Genomic DNA, 13801 nt, shown 5'->3' with positions numbered 1-13801 from the left:
TGGAGGTGGCACATCCCCAACACATCTCATATTCTATCTTGGAATCTCTTAGATATTCAAATAGGGTATGGTAGGAACTGAAAGTGGTAGCATATCAGTTCTCTCATACACACAATCCACCTGTGCTCCATAGGACTCACTGTTGTTTTTATTGCCCACTATGAAAATAAGTGAAGGTATTTCCCAAACCTAACTCTCTCTCTCCCCATCCTCTCATTTTATCTTTTCCATTGCCCTTCATTCTCATAAAACCAAGAGATATATACCAAACTCTCCAAATGTGGCTTTTCCCACTAAGGTTAATGTGAGTAGGAAGTAACTCCCTCCAAGAGAGAACACAGGGCTCACCACACAGTGTTGTCCAAAAGAAACAGCTTTAACAAGAACCTCTCATCTCTATCTCTAAGCACTTTTTAAATCCACATCTAGGTTCAGAGGCTCAAGAGTTAGAAAATTGATTATTGGGTATTTCCTATAAACATCCTTAGGTTCTGTCTTACAACTCACTTTGGTATCTGGTGTCCCTGAAATCTTGGTGCCTCAGTTGGAAGTTACGGTTGTACATCTTGAGACATGCTGCTTCCTCTGCCTGTTGTCATCAGGACAAGATAGAATGTTGTATGTCTAGAAGATTCTGATTTCTTAAGTCTTTGGTAACACAACACCTTGGCTGGACAGTTTGTCCTATATCCTCTGCCACTACGCTGAGCTAATCATTCCTCTTCAGAACACAGTGTTCTATGTAAATAGTTATAGTCCTTAGTTAAATTGCTTGGGAATCAGACAGCCAAGATTCAAGTTTTTCACTAATTGCAATACTTAAGTGTTCTTCACCTCTTCGAGCCAGAGTTTTCCCAACACATATCTTAGGGTTGTTCTCAGAATTAAAAGTGATGATTTGGCCCTAACAGGCTGGCTCAGTGTAAAAGCATCAACCTGGTGTGTGTAAGTCCTCGGTTCAATTCCCCATTAGGGCATACGAGAGATGCAATCATCTGCTTGTTTCTCCACCTCACCCACTCCTCCTCCTCCTCTCTTACTCTCCCCCCCGCTCCCCATCCTACAACCATGGCTCAATGGCTCGACTGGTAAGAGAACAATGGCCCTGGATGCTTAGTATGTTTCCATGGGGCCTCTGCTAAAAATAGCTCAGTTGTGAGCATGGCCCCAGATGGGTAGAGCATCGGTCCAAATGGGGTTGCCAGGTGGATCCCAGTTGAAGTACATGCAGGAGTCTGTCTCTCTATCTCCCCTCCTCTCACATGCAAAAAAAAAAAATGAAAAAAGTGATAATTTTAGTGCATATTAAGCTCTCTGATTGGTACCTGAAATAATGAAGTGATATTTATTTTTCTGCTGAATATCTGCATGTGTTAGGGAAAAAGGATGCATGAGATATATTTGTAAAGGGCAAGAAAGAAGTATGTTAGTCATTCTGTAAGTAAAATTTAATACCTACTCCCTGAAAATTCTAGAAGGACTCAGTAGTCCCTGCATGTGTGAGTGCCTAGGAAAAGAGAAACCATATTATCATCAGAATGGGAAATTCTCTAACAATATGGAAAGTCCAACACATTTTTACAACAAAACTTGGGGGGAAAGCCAGCCCTGGCAGCTTCTATTTATTGAGACCAGCCAAAGTGACACAGCACCCTCAAAGTAGCTTACAATTCCCATTAACCAAAATAAAAGCAAATTAAGTCCTATAAGCATATCCTGTTTTTCCAGCCCCCAACAGCTCCAAGAATACTGTCATCCAGGGTTCATGAGTGACAGCTATAGAAGGAAGATGAGTGAGCTATATTTTTAACAATTTGTATTGACACATTATTAAGGAAACAAGATCACACGAGCATTTTTTTAAAAAAGGTAGGTATCAGTTGGAAGAATATGTTTTCTTATTCAAGAGTTTTCTCAAGGCCCCTTTCATGTCCTTATTTCTCAGGCTATAAATAAAGGGGTTCAGCATGGGAGTGACCACTGTGTACATCACTGAAGCGATTATGTTATTCTCATTGGTGTTGTTGGATGAAGGAAGAAAATATAGACCAATAATTGTCCCATAATAGAGAGTCACTACTAAGAGGTGAGATCCACATGTAGATAAGGCTTTGTAGATGCCATTGGCAGATGGAACTCAGAGGATGGCGTTCCCAATGTGGCCATAAGAAACCAGGATGCATAAGAACGGAAGCATAATGGCAGTTGATCCTGCAGTAAATATTACCCACTGGTTGAGGGAAGTATCTGAGCAGGACAATTTGAGAAGGGCAGCAAGGTCACAGAAGAAGTGGGGGACAGTGTGGTCAGCACAGAAGGACAGCCGGGCTAGGAGGAGAGTGTGTAATAGAGCACAAGTGCAAGCAATGACCCAGGACCCAACCACTAGCATGACACACACGCTCTGACTCATGATGGTGGTGTACTGCAGAGGGTGGCAGATGGCCACGTACCTGTCATATGCCATTGAAGTAATCAAGAAACTGTCCAAATCCGCAAAGAATATAAAAAAATATGTCTGTGAAATGCAGCCTTCATAGCGGATGGATAGGTGCTGGGTTTGCATGTTCATGAGCATCTTAGGGACTGTGACAGAAGAGAAATTGATATCCGTGAAGGCCAAGTGGCTGAGGAAGAAGTACATGGGCGTGTGCAGGCGGGAGTCCAGTCTGATGAGCAGGATGATGAGCAGGTTGCCCAGCACCGTGGTCAGGTACATGCCCAGGAACAAGGTGAAGAACCCACGCTGCTGCTCTGGCCAAATGGGGAGCCCCAGGAGGAGGAATTTGGACACGCTGCTCTGGTTCTCAGGCCCCATGCTGCTATACTAACTGGAGGGCACTGGTGGAAAAGGTGGTTCATTAATTGTAGACCTAGAATCTATCATACAGATAATTAATGCATGCACAATATAAATTTGTTGACCAAATAAAAGATGGCACATGCAAATTAAATTCATCATGGCAGCCTCTTTAAGAAACTTATATCAGGCTTTATTTAAGACCTAGGTTAAAAACTAATAATCCTGGAGCCCCATGTTATTTAGTTGCTACATGGCAAAACTTTCAAAGAAATGCATTTGAAAAGTAAGAAATAACTTTAAAAAGGAATTCTCATCTTTTAAGTATCTCTAAAATACTATGTAAGTAAATTATTTCCTAACCCTGATCATTAATTATTAAAATATCCATATATTTTTAAAAGGTAAGAATTCAATCTAACATATCAAAGCTTACTGTATAGCTATGTTGATTATAACAAATACTGTATTTTAACAGAGGTAAACCAATAAAATAGTGGAGGGAAATGGAGAGCCTAGGAACAGACACATTTATAATAAGTTGTTTGCAATTCACAAAGTGGCATTATAAGTCAGTGAAAACAATACAGACTCTTGCTGAGGCAGTTGTCTTTCTGTAAGGGGAAAATCACATTATATTCCTACCTCACACCATACATTTTTAAAATCTCGGAAGTATTAAAGACCTAAATATAACAAGCAAAATTTCAAAAACATTAGAAAAAGAATTTGTAGATTACATTATAATCTTAGGATAGTGACACATTTCTTAATCAAGAACCCCAAAGCATACAACATAAAAATAAATTTGATTGCATGAAAATAAAGTTTCTTTAGTACAACAACCATCACCACTGTACCAAAGCCACATAGAGACAAGCTTGAATGGGAGAATTAACACTGCCCAGATTTGATTGCATGAAAATAAAGTTTCATTAGTACACCAACCATCACAACTGTACCAAAGCCACATAGAGACAGGCTTGGATGGGAGAATTCACACTGCCCAGAGTCAGCAAAAGATTAGTACTTGGGATGCATGCAGAACTCTTGGGAATGAATAAGGACAAGACAAAAAGTTCAATCAATATGAGCCTGAAATTCACAGTAAAATGGAGTCAAGATAGCCAATAAATTAAAAGAGTATTTATTTTCCAAGTGATGGGAGATGTAAATTAGAAATAACACTGATAAAAAAAACAGTGAAATAACACTGATAAAAAATTTTAAATATAGTTGAGCACATCATGCAACAACAAGCATGTGAAGGAAATTCTCAGACATTGTTATTAGATGTTTAAAGCAGTTTCTCTACTTTGAATACATCTTACAAAGTTGAAGATTTATAGCCTCTTTGATATGCTAGCTTTCTCCATCAGTGTTGTAGAAAATGCTCACTCTTCTTCACAAAGAAGAGGACGACATCATTATTTGCAACTTTGTAATAATAAATAACTCAAACAGTTAATTGTCCAGTAGTCAAAAAGTAGATTAACTGAGGTTAGTCTAGTCAAACAATCAACCCTATCAATCCAGCAGTAAAACTGAATGGACTCTATACCACAGTGTCCACAAGGATAGATCTTTAAAAATTAATTTTGGGTTAAAATTGATGCAAAATTGCCTGACCTGTGGTGGTGCAGTGCATAGAGAATAAACCTGCATTACTGAGGTTGCCGGTTTGAAACCCTGGGCTTACCAGGTCAAAACACATATGAGAATCAAGTACTACAAGTTGATGCTTTCCATTCCTCCCATCCCCATCTCTCTCTCACTCCTTTATTCAAAAATCAATCAGTAAAAAACTAATAATAAATAGATGCAAAATTATACATACAGTATGATACCACATCAAAACACTCAACAACTCTATATTATTTGTGGTACATATATGTGATAAATGTATAAAAACTAGTAAAAGGTATAAAAAACTTCATGGTAGCAGTGAACCCTATCGAGAAGGAGGAAGGGAATGGGGGCAGGTGAATGGTGCTTTGACTGTGTCTGCAACATTCTATGTTGTTGGTTTTAATTGTCAAAATAAATGTGGCAACACGCTAATATTTGTGAAACCTGAGTGTGAATACCTGGGCTCATGAATTTTATTAAGTTTTCAATACTAAATAATCAAGATACTGTTCTAAATAAAAGAGAAACATGCCTAAGATCACATTCACCAGAGAATGTTCCTGGTTGAGAAGGGTGAGGTAGAGGATGAGGGGTGGAGGCAGAATGGAGAGTGAAGAAGGTTCAGACCTAGGAAACATCTGTCTGGGTAAAGCTAGTTCACAATCATATGCTGTCTGTTTGATTGGGGCCCTGCACAGCATGGTAATATTTAGACCCTTACAGAATGACTTCGTAATAATCAATGTTATAAAGACTGTGTGTCTCCCTCTAGTTTTCCCTGTCCATTTCCAGTATTCCTTGAATCTAATACTTTCCCACCAGCAGTTTAGATATGTTTTAATATTAAAGTTTTATGCAACCCCTTGAACCAACCTCTATAGCCTATGGGCAAATTGTCAATCCCACTGGCATGTGGCAAAGGCCAAATCTTCTGCTCCTTGGCCAGTTAGTCAAGACTAAGAAAACTATTGTCATAATGATGCTATAGGAGGCACAGATTCCATGCCCTGGTCATCGTGTCCCATTTAAGGAAGGGGCAAAGACTGTTTCTGTTATTCCTACATAAACATACTCCATCCACCACAAGGAAGAGAAGCAGGAAAAGAAGATAGTGCCCAGAGTTCTACCGTCACTTTATCAACTGGCTTCAAAAGGCAACCCTGTGCCACCGGACCTGGTTCTGCCACTCCCAACTGAGTGAAAGGAAGAGTGTAATTATGAGCCAACTTAATCCAGTAAATAAAAATTCATGCCGAATGGTGACTTTCCATGACTGTAGCAAAGAAGCCAACCAGCTCCATAAAAATCTGGAACCAGATATCAAATCAGAATATTAACAAATGTTTAATCCAGTTGTTCTCAAAATTTTTGAAGTCAGGGCACATTTAAAATCCTACAAATAATTGTAGGTACACTATATACAAATTTCTGAGAACTATGTTATAATAATTAAGTCAAATATTAAAGAAAAAATATATAATGTCCAAGCAAGCTTTTATGGTAATTAAATGAAATACATACAATAAAATTAAATTCTTAAATTTATTAAGAAATGTTTTTATGTTACAGTTTTTTAGTTATGCTTCTTTAGAATTCTTAAAAACAGGGGTTAAAAAAATTTTTTAATGACAAAAAGTTATCTTTTTATATATATATAGATACATTCTTAGTAATATTTAGTATATTCATCAGGTCCTGGTGTGAATGTATTAAATATTTTCATTGCTGTGTTTATGAGAAACATGAGCCTGATGTGTTGTGGCAATTTCTTCAATGTTTGGGCATATATTTGAAAGGCAGACTCTCATTTCCTCATCAATACATTGAAGAATTCCTCTCTTTTTACTCTTAATTGTGTTGAGTGCAGAAAACCCCCACCATACATATCATCTTAACTTGACACCAAACAAAGGATAGAAGAAACTTGCTGATGTTATTTTTGTGGCCCAACATATGGTCAATTCTTGAGAGTGTTCCATGTACACTAGAGAAAAATGTGTACTCTGTCACTTTGAGATGAAATGTCCTATAGATGTCTATCATATTCAGTTGCTCTAGTGTTTCATTTAAGGCCAGTATTTCTTTATTTATTTTCTGTTTGGATGAATGATCTAGACCCATCAGTGGTGTATTGAGCTCTCCAAGTATGATTGTATTTTTGTCAGTTTTTGTTTTTAGGTCAGTCAGTAGCTGTCTTATATATTTTGGTGCTCTTTGGTTTGGTGCATATATATTAAGAAGTGTTATGTCTTATTGATTCAGTGTCCGCTTAATCCTTATGAAATGACCATTTTTGTCTCTGATTACTTTTGCTGTCTTGTAGTCAGCATTGTTAGATATGAGTATTGCTACATCTGCTTTTTTGGGGATGTTATTTGCTTGAAGTATTGTTTTTCAGCATTTCAATTTGAATTTGTTTTTATCTTTGTTGCTTAGATGTGTTTCTTGCAGGCAGCATACAGTTGAATTTTCTTTCTTAATCCATTCTGCTACTCTGTGTCTTTTTATTGGTGAGTTCAATCCATTTACATTTAGAGTAATTATTGACATTTGAGGGTTTCCTATTGTCATTTTATATATTGCTTTCTGATAGTTTTGTATCTTGTTAGATTCTAAACAACATACTCTTAAAAATGAGTGGGTCAAAGAAGAAATAAGCACAGAGATCAAAAGATACAAACAGACAAATGAAAATAACAGTATGACATATCAGAATCTATAGGATGCAGCAAAAGCAGTAATAAGAGAAAAGTTCATATCGCTACAGGCCTATATGAACAAACAAGAGAGAACCCAAGTAAACCACTTAACTTCACATTATAAAAACTAGAAAAAGAAGAACAAAGACAACACAAAACCAGCCGAAGAAAGGAAATAATAAAAATCACAGCAGAAATAAATGAAATAGAGAACAGAAAAACTATAGAAAAATTTAATAAAACAAGGAGCTGGTTCTTTGAAAAGATCAACAAAATTGACAAACCCTTGGCAAGACTCACCAAGGAAAAAAGAGAAAGGACTCATAAAAAAAAAAATTAAAGAGGAGAAATCATCACAGATATTATCGATATACAAAGAATTATTGTAGAATACTATGAAAATCTATATACCACCAAATTCAACAATCTAGAAGAAATGGATAAATTCCTAGAACAATACAATCTTCCTAGACTAAGCCATGAAGAATCAGAAAGTCTAAACAGACCAATAAGCAAGGAGGAAACAAAAAGAAATATTAAAAACCTCCCCAGCCCTGGCCGGTTGGCTCAGCGGTAGAGCATCGGCCTAGCGTGCGGAGGACCCGGGTTCGATTCCCGGCCAGGGCACACAGGAGAAGCGCCCATTTGCTTCTCCACCCCTCCGCCATGCTTTCCTCTCTGTCTCTCTCTTCCCCTCCCGCAGCCAAGGCTCCATTGGAGCAAAGATGGCCCGGCACTGGGGATGGCTCTGTGGCCTCTGCCTCAGGTGCTAGAGTGGCTCTGGTCGCAATATGGCGACGCCCAGGATGGGCAGAGCATCGCCCCCTGGTGGGCAGAGCGTCGCCCCTGGTGGGCGTGCCGGGTGGATCCCGGTTGGGCGCATGCAGGAGTCTGTCTGACTATCTCTCCCCATTTCCAGCTTCAGAAAAATGAAAAAAAAAAAACAAAAAACCTCCCCAAAAATAAAAGTCCAGGGCCAAGCGGCTATACTAGTGAATTCTACCAAACATTCAAAGAAGACTTGGTTCCTATTCTACTCAAAGTCTTCCAAAAAATTGAAGAAGAAGCAATACTGCCAAACACTTTTTATGAGGCGAACATAACCCTCATACCAAAACCTGGCAAGGACGGCACAAAAAAAGAAAACTACAGACCAATATCTCTAATGAATACAGATGCTAAAACACTAAACAAAATATTAGCAAATCAAATACAACAACATATTAAAAAATAATACATCATGATCAAATGGGATTCATCCCAGAATCTCAATGATGGTTCTACATATGTAAAACGGTTACCATAATACACCATATCAACAAAACAAAGAACAAAAAACACATGATCTTATCAATAGATGCAGAAAAGGCATTTGATAAAATACAACACAACTTTATGTTTAAAACACTAAACAAAATGGAGATAAAAAAGAAAATATCTCAATGTGATAAAAGCCATTTATGATAAACCATCAACTAACATCATATTAAATGGCATAAAACTGAGGACTTTCCACCTTAAATCAGGAACAAGACAGCATTGCCCACTCTCTCCACTCTTATTCAATATAGTGCTGGAAGTTCTAGCAAGAGCAATCAGACAAGAGAAAAAAATAAAAGGCATTCATATTGGAAAAGAAAAAGTAAAGGTTTCACTTTTTGCAGATGATATGATCCTATACATCGAAAACCCCAGAGACTCCACAAAAAGATTACTAGAAACAATAAACCAATACAATAATGTTGCAAGATACAAAATTAATATATATACAAAAGTCCATTCCCCTCCTATATGCCAACAATGAAACATCAGAAAAGAAACAAAAAAATAATCCCCTTCACGGTTGCAACTAAAAAAATAAAATACCTAGGAATAAACATAACAAAGAATTTAAAGGACCTATATAATGAAAACTACAAAGCATTGTTAAAGGAAAATGAAAAAGATACAATGAAATGGGAAAATATTCCTTGTTCTTGATAGGAAGAATAAATATAATCAAAATGACCATATTACCCAAAGCAATATACAAATTCAATGCAATTCCCATCAAAATTCCAATGACATTTTTTAAAGAAATGGAACAAAAAATTATCAGATTTATATGGAACTATAAAAAAACCCCAAATAGCCAAAGCAATCCTATGGAGAAAAAGAAGCTGGGGGCATTACCATACCTGACTTCAAATTATATTATAGAGCCACGACAATCAAAACAGCATGGTATTGGCAGAAAAATAGACACTCAGACAGAGTAGAAAGCCCAGAAATAAAACCACATATGTACGGTCAAATACTTTTCAATAAAGGGGCCAACAATATACAATGGAGAAAAGAAAGCCTCTTCAACAAATGGTGCTGGGAAAACTGGAAGGCCACATGCAAAAGAATGAAACTTGACTACAGTTTGTCCCCTTGTACTAAAATTAACTCCAAATGGATCAAAGACCTAAATATAAGACCTGAAACAATTAAGTACATAGAAGAAAACATAGGTATTAAAGTCATGGACCTTGGTTTTAAAGAGCTTTTTTATGAATTTGACTCCAAAGGCAAGGGAAGTGAAGGCAAAGATAAATGAATGGGACCACATCAGACTAAGAAGTTTTTGCATATTAAGAGAAACTGACAACAAAACAAACAGACAATCAACTAAATGAGAGATGATATTTTTAAACAACAGTTCAGATAAGGGGCTAATATCCAAAATATACAAAGAACTCATAAAACTCAACAACAAACAAACAATCCAATAAAAAAAATGGGAAGAGGACATGAACAGACACTTCTCTCAGGAAGAAATACAAATGGCCAACAGATATATGAAAAGATTCTCATCTTCATTAGTTATTAGAGAAATGCAAATCAAAACTACAATGAGATACCACCTCACACCTGTTAGATTAGCTATTATCAACAAGACAGGTAATAACAAGTGTTGGAGAGGCTGTGGAGAAAAAGGAACCTTCATCCACTGTTGGTGGGAATATAAAGTAATGCAACCATTATGGAAGAAAATATGATGGTTCCTCAAAAAACTAAAAATAGAACTACCTTATGACCCAGCAATCCCTCTACTGGGTATATACCCCAAAAACTCAAAAACATTGGTATGTAAAGACACATGCAGCCCATGTTCATTGTAGCATTGTTCACAGTGGCCAAGACATGGAAACAACCAAAAAACCCTTCAATAGATGACTGGATAAAGAAGATGTGGTGCATATACACTATGGAATACTATTCAGCCATAAGAAATGATGGCATCAGATCATTTACAACAACATGGATGGATCTTGATAACATTATGCAGAGTGAAATAAGTAAATCAGAAAAAACTAAGAACCTTATGATTCCATACATAGGTGGGAAATAAAAATGAGACAAAAAGACATGGACAAGAGTGTGGTGGTTATGGGGGGGGGAATGGAAGGGAGAGGGGGGAGGGGAGAGGCACAAAGAAAACCAGATAAAAGGTGACGGAAGACAATTTGACTTTGGGTGATGGGTATGCAACATAAATAAATGTCAAAATAAACTGGAGATGTTTTCTCTGAACATAGTACCCTGATATATTAATGTCACCCCATTAAAATTAATTTTTAAAATGTTAATAGTAACTCCAAAAACCTTGTTGTTTTTGTGGTTCCCAACAGGCACATATTTCTCTAGAATAACATAGGGTGCACCTGGAAATCTTCTAGTGTGTACTAGCGCACCCTGGCACACACTTTGAGAACCACTTGCTTAATCATTAGGTCTCCAGAAACAGGTACACGTCATTTGGTACTTATTCCTGGAGACAAAGAAGGCTTCCTTCACACATTCCAGCACTTTGGACCCAAACCTGAACCCATAGCTTCCATGTGTCATGGGAAAAGAGAGAAGAAATACTCTTACATTTCTTGAGATTCTTCAAATTAACTGGGTCAGTTTTACTTAGGGGACATGCAGAACCACATCCACATATAGTGTGACTTCCAGAACATTGAGGCTTCCATATCCTTTCCCAAAACACTCCCTCAATAGCCTGCTGATAACTTCAATTCTTTCAGCAGAGTGAAAGGCTTTAAGGTCTTGAACACAGATCAGGTTTAAAGGAAAGTATTCCCGGAACAGACAGTCCTCTGTTCAACACTCTCACTGAGATGACATGGCTGGGAGCCATACATTTTGGGGGCCAGCTTTGGGCAGCTGAACAAGGGCATTGGCCTCAGAGGAAGTGAGGAGGGATAGGGCTGAGGGGTGGAGACTGCAAGCAGAGTGAAAGCAGAGGCTACAGACCCTAAAAGCAAATTTATTATCTTTCCAGTTTGGCTGAGATGGCTGTGCTAGAAATAGTCACATTGTTAATAAAATATGATTTAGAGGCCCTGGCCGGTTGGCTTGGTGGTAGAGCGTCGGCCTGGCGTGCAGGAGTCCTGGGTTTGATTTCTGGCCGGGGCACACAGGAGAAGTGCCCATCTGCTTCTCCACCCCTCCCCCTCTCCTTCCTCTCTGTCTCTCTCTTCCCCTCCCGCAACCAAGGCTCCATTGGAGGAAAGTTTTCCCGGGCGCTGAGGATGGCTCTGTGGCCTCTGCCTCAGGTGCTAGAATGCCTCTGATTGAGGCAGAGCGACGCCCCAGATGGGCAGAGCATTGCCCCCTGGTGGGCATGCCAGGTGTATCCCGGTCGGGCGCATGCGGGAGTCTGTCTGACTGCCTCCCCGTTTCCAACTTAAGAAAAATACAAAAAAAGAAAAAATATATGATTTAGCACCTAATTTATACCAGGTGCTTTTCCAATAATGCTCACTTCTTTCTACAATCTTTCATAGGTGTTCTAAGTCTCATGTTACAGAGGAGAGAACTGGGACCCAGTGATGAAACTTGCCCAATATATGCTGACCTGGTATTTATCCTAGATCTATCTGGCTTCATAGACTAAATCCTTGTCATTAACTATATCCTCGAGTAAGAGAGTCCTTGCTTCCTGAAAGCACTCTAAAAAAAAATTTTTTTTTAATTCAGTGACAGGCAGGGAGGCAGAGACGAACTTCTGCATGCACCCTGACCAGGATCCACCCAGTAAGCCTCCTATCAGGCAATGTTCCGCATGTCTGGACTTGCTCCATTGCTCAGCAACCAAGCTATTTTAGTGCCGGAAGCAAGGCCATGGAGCCATCTTCGACACCCAAGGCCAACTTTCTCCAAAGGAGTCATGGCTGTGGGAGGAAAGGAGAAAGAAACAAGAGGAGGAATGGTGGAGAAGCAAATAGTCACTTCTGTGTGCCCTGACCTGGAATCAAACCAGAAACGTCCACACGTTGAGCCAATGATCTGCTGAGCCAATGGGCCAATGCCAAAATTTTCAGAAATATATCAGGAAGTTTGAGAATGAATGAAATATATGTGCCTAGATGTTAATGTCAATAATAAATTACATTGACAATTATAATAAAAACCATTCATGAATCATATTGATTGTGGAAACAGGCCAACTGCTGTGATGTATTACTTTATATTATATCGGCATGACAGGATCACATAAAAAGGCATTATTCTTATTTAAGTGGTTGGAGATCAGGGCTTACAGGGTGTAAATAATTTACCTAAAACATTCAGCATGAAAATTATGGACAGGCCATTCAACCCCAGGTTTATCTGATTTCAAACCCATGTTCCTAAACACCATACTACATTTCTCTAGCAGAGTATGATTTTACCCAAAAAATGACATCTGCTTTTCATTGAAGAGAAGAAGATGGATTTTATAATTCCTTAAAAGACGTATTTGAACAGATGTATGCCTTAGTCCCTCATCAGATAACGGAAAGTGAGTAGAGAAGCTAGGATACCACCTACTGAATTTACAAAGACAGCTGCTCTTAAAGCAAATTTCTCAGGGCTCCAGGACAAAGGCAGATCAGACCCTGGCTGATGCTTCTAATGGACTCCCAAGTTTCAACCAATAAGGGAAAGGTTAGGCAGCTATGGGACACATCCATGGAAATGATAACACATAACCAATAAAAGGAGGTTATGAAAAGCTTATATTATAATAATTGAAAGAACACAATAGAAAAGTATACACTAGCATGTTTGCAATCCTTCACAAAAAATACAGAGCACTCTCTTTTTCAACCTGAAAGGTCGTGCTCATAGCTTGGATGCCGGTCAGATGGGCAGCAAAACTATGAAAGGAATAACATTTTCCTAGATAGGATAGTACCAACCCCGAGGAACTAAAATGATTCCATCCACAGAAGTTATTCAAGAGAACACAACAAAATTATATAAAGTGCCCAACACAGCTCTCTCTCTCTCTCTCTCTCTCTCTCTCTCACACACACACACACACACTTTGCTGAGTGTAGCTTACAAGAACTGCACTTACCTAGCTCGGGAATGATAGATTCAAATACTGTCATTCCCAGGATATGAACTAATATTTCATTTTCTCTCCAAAAGGCTTAGAGCTGGGAAAGAAAGAAAAGCCACAGCTCAACCATGAAGTGGGGACAAGGTCACCTGTCTTTTAAACCAGATCCAAGCAATGACAAAGATATCTACTTCAATCAGCCAGATTGGGAACCCAGGAGACCAGAGTCACAAATTTTTTTGGTGAGAGACAAGAGACAATTTGGGAGTAATTACTGTGTTTCCTTAACCAATCTCAGTGGAGAGATGCCTT

General features: G+C 38.4%; 1 protein-coding gene across 1 annotated transcript; it reads right to left on the bottom strand.

The window, feature by feature from the left end:
* Window positions 1-1876: 1876 nt before the first annotated feature.
* On the bottom strand, window positions 1877-2818 carry LOC136322746 (olfactory receptor 1J1-like). The gene is given in 1 exon segment (XM_066254650.1): window positions 1877-2818. A coding segment is annotated over 1 exon segment (942 nt).
* Between the last annotated feature and the right edge of the window lie 10983 nt (window positions 2819-13801).

The sequence above is a fragment of the Saccopteryx bilineata genome, chromosome 2 (genome assembly GCF_036850765.1).
Source record: "Saccopteryx bilineata isolate mSacBil1 chromosome 2, mSacBil1_pri_phased_curated, whole genome shotgun sequence".
Taxonomy (NCBI): domain Eukaryota; kingdom Metazoa; phylum Chordata; class Mammalia; order Chiroptera; family Emballonuridae; genus Saccopteryx; species Saccopteryx bilineata.
The sequence above is the reverse complement of the archived record's forward strand: the minus strand, read 5'-3'. Positions and strand labels throughout refer to the sequence as shown.